This window comes from Psammomys obesus, unplaced genomic scaffold (assembly GCF_907164565.1).
Source record: "Psammomys obesus unplaced genomic scaffold, mPsaObe1.curated_primary_1811, whole genome shotgun sequence".
NCBI classification, from domain to species: Eukaryota; Metazoa; Chordata; class Mammalia; order Rodentia; family Muridae; genus Psammomys; species Psammomys obesus.
Genome location: NW_026596069.1, coordinates 15,319,765 through 15,326,215, shown reverse-complemented (window position 1 = coordinate 15,326,215; position 6,451 = coordinate 15,319,765). Strand labels below are relative to the sequence as shown.

The window sequence follows — 6,451 nt, the reverse complement described above, 5'->3', positions numbered from 1 at the left end:
TGTGTGTGTGTGTGTGTGTGTGTGTGTGTGTGTGTGTGTGTGTGTGTATGTGTGTGTGTGTAATACAGTGTGGCCTACCCAGTAAACCTTCTACTACCAATAACAATAATATTATCTCTAAAAATCCTGTTTAAACTTTTATAAACATCCCCATTGCTATTTCCTAAGCTGCTTTGTTGAACCAGGAATCTAACTAAGCATAAAATTGCAATTTGTTTTTAATATATGAATGAAGTCTTTTTCATCTAAAGCAGAGACACCTATCTCTTGGGCATTTTTGTGTGTGACACTAACTCATTAATTAAGGCATCACCGCATTTTGAGCAATAGAAGACTCTTTATCACTCAAAAATTAATACAGATGTAAAACAGATTTTATAAATTGACCTCAGATTCATTATGTAGCTGAGATTGACACAGACCATCTATCCTCCTGTTTCTACCTCCTGAGTCTCAGAACGAGAAGCCTGCAACACTGGCTGGGTTTATCCAGTACTGTGGCTGAAATGCCCTCATCTGCCTGTGCAACATAAAGTATAGGGCTGGGTAGGATAATTTTGACACACATGAAGCTAGAGGTTCACATCTAGAGGTATACATCGAAATAGCATATTTTAGTCCACTGATAAGGGAAGACCTGCTCCCCTTCTATCTGGCTCTAGCCTATCAGGTCTCAGCAGGGCTGGCTGCATCATCTTTCTCTATGGCCTGGAAAGGTTGCCCCCATCCAGGAGGAGGTGATCAAAGAGCCAACTGGCCAATGAGTTCATGTCAGAAACAGGCCCTGATCCCCTGACTAGGGAAGAAGAGGGAGAGTGGGTGGGACTAGGAGGAGACGAAGGAGGGGGCTACAGAGGAAATAAAAAGTGAATAAATTGTAATAAATAAATACATATTTTTAAAACCCTGTCATTTAAAAAATAGCATATTCTCAAAGATTTCTCTGAAATGTTAGCACCTGCTCTGGGCACTCTAAAAAAGAACTAAAATAAGAAGTGACTTCAGTAGATTATCCCAACAGAAATTCTAACTTAGTAAAAATCTATTATCCTTAAAGACTTTTGTGTGTTCCAAGAAAGTGTTATACTTTCCCAAGTGCTAAACAAATGCAGACATGCTGTCCCTTGAGGGGACATTCTGGCGTTTCTCAAGAAAAAGGAAAATCCCTTCAGCAGAATTCGGATTCCATTGACCAACTTGGTCAGCTCACTCGGGAAACTCCAACTCCAAAATACCCTCTCTCCCTGGCAAATTTCATAAAATTGCTATGAAAGGAAACTTGATATACATTGTAACCAACATTGAGGGGAGGCCTGGAGTATGGGCATTTGCAAAGTGAGTAACGGTTCTACCACAACGAGGAAGGGACTGCAGGTCAGAGACCATGTGAAAGAGAGACCTGAGAACCCGTAAGGAGAGTGTGAAGAGTCACACTGTCTGTCTCAAGGTATCCTCACTCCTTCGCATCAGGACAAAGGAGCAGTATGGAGTCAGGGAAACAGTCCATGGCTCGTGGAATTCCTTAAACGAAGAGGAAATAAAGGATAAGCAGACATGATGGCAGACCTCCCCAGCTCTTGGGAAGCTGTGGCAAAGAGGCACAGAGCTCAAGGCCAGCTGGGGATAACTAAAGAAACTTTGCCTTAAAAAAAATGAGCGCTAGTTGGAAACTGAAACAAAAGTAGCACACCCATACAAATACATATATGCAGCACGTTCATACAAGCAGACACATGCCCTGCACACTAAGTAAATAAATGCACTTCCTCAGTTGCAATGGTCGCATTTCAAAAGGCAGTTAGCAGGCAGTGGCCTCCATACTGGACAGAGCAGAAAACATCGCAGAAAGCTAGATAGCACTGAAAGATGAAAAGACAAGGAAAGAAGCAAAGGGAGAGGAATGGAGACGTAAACTGCCGTCCTCCCCGCATAGCTTGATGTAGCTAATTCTCCTGCTGAGATGCTCACTGCTCCACAAGACTGGGACCTGCCCTAACTCAGAAAGCTGTTAGATAAGATGCTGTCCCCCAAACCATCTGGTTGGTTGGGATTGTTGGAACAGGGCCTTGAGTTAGGGAGGAGCCAGGGATGGGCTCAGGGAAAGGTAATTCAATGGATGAAGAAGGGCCATGCACTCCCTGGCAGCAAGCCCAGAATTCCAGATGGATAAGACATGCCCTTGTCACTGCCAGCCTACAAGAGGCGGTCCGCCTGTCTTTGGTGTCATTCCTGGTTACATGATCCACCTACTAAGGCATTGTTCAAACTGAGCCATAGATGGACACTCAGGTTCTCATTTACTAATGAGGAATTTGGTCTGTTCCTCTCTTTAGTTTGTTTGTTCACACCAGTCAATTCCTACCAAGCAAATTGGTTTATTCACACCACTCAATTCCTGATCACTGCAAACACAGGAGTCCCTTTTCTACGCCTCTGCGTGCTACAGTGAGTCATATGACATTTCAAACCACTGTCAAGTAACTATTGCCACACGCCAATAGCAAAATGACAACATTCCATGGACTGGTCCCCAGAGAGATCTTTCACTTCTGGGACAAGTTTGGCATTCTCCGACAATAATCTACATGTTCTCACACAGGCCTTGCTTCCATAACAAACAGTGCCATAACAGATCCTGAGGATGTCCAGCTCCAACAGGGTTCCTGATACAGTACTTCAGAGAAGAGTCTTTGAAAGCTGCTGTGTTGGGGTCAGCGTCAAGCTCGCCTCCAGCTCCTGCAGCTCTGCGTGTGTGGGCAGCCGTGCCCCATGTTCTAATTGGCTCAGTGTGCAGTCTTGGCCCTGAGCTTGGGAATCGTCACTGACTTTTAACCCACCTCACTGGACGTGTACCTTCTGCTTGCTCATTAGTATTTCAGCACTGGACGTCAACAGGTTTTAATTGGAGGCTGTGGCTCTTTCCTTTGAATCTACCTTGGTGAATTTTTCAAGATTTATTTTAATGCGTTTTGAAAGGACAGACTCTTAAGGTGGAGAAAGTTAAAGAGGAAGAAAAGAAGGTCCATAGAGAGGAAAGGGGGGGGGGATTCCCTGGACTTAAGGCACTTAAAAGGAAATAGAAATTACACAGAGAACCCAATGATCGTAAGGGTTATGCCTTGTTTGTTCGGTTATGCTTCAAAATATCCTCACCCGTCATTAGCAATTTTAAATCTTAACAACCTTGGAAACAGCTGTATCTTTCTTAACATCTACTAAAATGAAAAGCTTATAATTTTCTACCATGACCTGAGGGTTTGGCTCAACATAAGCTGTACAAGCCTGTGAATGATATGGACACTCCAAATATACTAGTCTTATTAATCTGATGAGCCGAGAACTTCTGAGCAGCTGAGAAGCCCTGAGCCTGAGCAGGAGCCCCCATGCTTTGGCCATTTTAACTGTCTGTCACCAAAAGCCTTCAGTCGGAGAGAGGCATGTCCCACCCCCATGGAGACAGCTCTTCAGCTGGCAGAAGGGTGTGTCCCTGAGCTTTTACCTGGGAGCAATGATGATCTTGTCAAGCATTTCACTGAGACCAGCCCAAGTTTTTAGGGTGGGGATCCAGACTGGTTATACGTACCTTCCCTCCTTCTCCCAGTGGAAGGCAGAAACACCTCAAAGCCTGCATGTAAGAACATCTACTGGGAAATTATTTTAATCAGACACCAGCTGAGTGGGAGAAAGCAAAAGAGCAGAGAAGAACAAACAAATCTCCTCGGCCGTGGATGTAACAGAAGCCAGCAGCAGCGATGGACTGGCCCTCTTTCAGAATAGCTGCAGTGCTGCTCATTTTTCTGGTAAGTGGATTGTGCGAAAAAGCCATCCTTCAACCCCCAGCCTCCGCATAAGCAAGCAAGGACTTTTCAGAGAATGTTATTTACCGGCCCTTCTATGTGAAACCATTAAAAGTTTATGTTAATGACAGGTGGCTTTTATGAACTGGGATTTTAAGTAGTGTTTCTCTCTTTAATTGAAGACTCCAGAGCATATTAATGTCCCAGTGTCCACTCATCATATCACGTCTCTGATATCCCAGACATTGGTTGGTTGCTCAGAAAATACTGAATTTGAGAAAGTCCTAAAGCTGCAGTATTTGCTCGTTCAAATTCTCATTGGCAGGGATGAGGCTTTTCAGCTAGGTATTCCAGGTGTGTCTGGGTTTTCAATCTAAACTTTTCTCCCCGTCTCTAGGTATTTTGATTGACAGACTGACAGTAGGTTTCAAAGCTGGATTTGAAACATACTGGACAGGACAGGATTTATAGACACTAGGATTGCGATTGTCTACGACAAGCCTCACAGCCCCTTCCCTTCCTGATGTCGGAATCCCTCCTACTGACAACCAAAAGCTCTCTGCTCTTTAGAACTTGAATGAAAATGTCACTGCTAATTTCAAAAACTGCAAGTCCAGGAGATTTATATAAATAATACAGCAGGTGAGGGAATGAGCATAATTGAGGAGTAAGTGTAATTGCTGCTGTCTGTCCTTGTCCTCCAGTAAAGATGTGGCACAGAAGTTGTACCTCTGATAGTCAAACCACGCAGTACGATGATTTACTGTCATCCCCTGACAGGTCATTCATTTTCTCTTAGAGTTGATAAATGTGCCACACCAACATATCAATTTCATGCTCAGGAAAGAAAGTTTTAAAGTCATAGTCTCTGTCCAACTAGGATAAAGGTAATTTCAAAAGGCAAGTGTTAGGTAAGTTCCCCTCCAGCTTTGGCAGGATCTGGCTCTTATTTGTTTTTACTTGTTTAATTTTTGAACTGGAATGTTGAATTAGTATTGCAGCAAGTTAAGAGTTTGGATTAACTATATGCTAGCTAATTTTGATTCAGTTTATTTATTAAGAGAGGACATAGGGCTGGAGATGTTGTTTAATGATGAAACATTTGCCTAGCAAGCGTGAGGCCCTGGGTGCAATTCTCAGGAGTAAATGATAAATGGGCAGGGAGGTCATGAATGATAATGTTTAGCTATAAGTAGCATCTCAGTAGCATCTAAGCCTACTTTTCAAATGTGACGTTTGTTTCATACCCTTCTTAATTGATTTTTAAGTTCAATTGATGTCACAACCTGGGTTACGGCGAAAATGAATGAGTGTTACAGCATGTTATTTTACCACAGGAATACCTGTGTATTGCTAAATAATCAAATACTTTAATTTTTAATTTCATATAAATTTGACTCATTAAGGCTGATTGTAGTGTTTCCATCCATTAAGGGTGTTTCAGCACCTGTGTCCTAACTTTCCTTGAATTTATAAACAACTCTTTGTCTCTAGGTTTATGTAATTTTTTTCCTAGTTAATTGCATTTTACAGAATTCCTCCAAACGGCTATTTCTTGGTTAGTGACTTGTCAATAAAATATATAATTTTATCAAAGTCCTCTTGGAACTGTCTGCCTATAGACAGGGTTTTCTGGAAATGTGTACTTTATTCTCTAAGCTTGGAAAGAGACAGACAGACAGAGAAAATTAGTTTGGAGAAGAGAGGGTGTCTGTGACCATATTTATTGCAAAATCTAACACAAGTTTCTCAGATGCCTTATGTATTTTATTTTTGTGTTCACGTGTGTGTGTGTGTGTGTGTGTGTGTATATATGTGTGTGTGTGTGAATGTATGCCACAAGTGTGCGGATGCCCAGGATGTTCAGGCGGTGGTGTGTCAACCAATGCGGGAGCTGAGAACCGAAATCAGGTCCTATGGAAGAGCAGTGTGAGCTCTTTGCCACTGCGCCATCTCTCCAGCCCATCTTTAGAAACTTTTACTGTAATGAATTAAAATGCTTCATTTTCAGGTCAACACAACTTTTTGGTAAAAATGTTTCACTTTTGAAGGCTTTAAGGCTAGCAGATGATGTTGCAACCACATTCTTTGGCCCCTAACCTCCGTGAGGTTATTTTTCTTTACCAAAGGAAAAGGTGTAAAACAAAACAAAGTCAATAAATGAAAATCCACATTAAGAATATATCTGAAAAAGACAAATATATTTTAGATGTCTCCATTGATCATATTTTCACATAAAGCTATTTAGAGAGCTGAGCAAATATGTGTTGGTCGAATAGACATGACCTGCTCAGACACACAGAAGTGGATGTTTAAAGCCATCCCCCCAAATTAGTAAGTTAGATCAGAGACTACAGCAGAGAAGTTACTTCTAAAGGGGCCAAAGTTGCTGCATGAGCTTTCAGTTAACTCAGAATCCTCCTGGCTATGTCTCTGCTGTTCACACCTGTTACAGCACCACAAGCAAAAGGCGTGAACAAACTCTTCCTCCTCCTTTTTCTCTTCCTCATCCTCTTCCCTATCTTCTTCCTCCTTTTTATCCTCTTCCTCCTCTTCTTCCCTTTTCTCATCCTCTTCCTCCTCTTCCTTCTCTTATCTGTCTATCATCTATCTATCTATCTATCTATCTATCTATCTATCTATCTATCTATCTA

At 42.0% G+C, this 6,451-nt stretch overlaps 1 protein-coding gene across 1 annotated transcript in view; it reads left to right on the top strand.

Annotated features, from left to right (window-relative positions):
• Positions 1 to 3,752: 3,752 nt before the first annotated feature.
• Dsg1 (desmoglein 1) overlaps positions 3,753 to 6,451 on the top strand; it is a 30,600-nt gene continuing 27,901 nt past the window's right edge. Inside the window, exon 1 of the mRNA XM_055625720.1 lies at positions 3,753 to 3,800. Coding sequence (XP_055481695.1) covers positions 3,753 to 3,800 — 48 coding nt within the window. The remainder of the gene's footprint in view (positions 3,801 to 6,451) is intronic.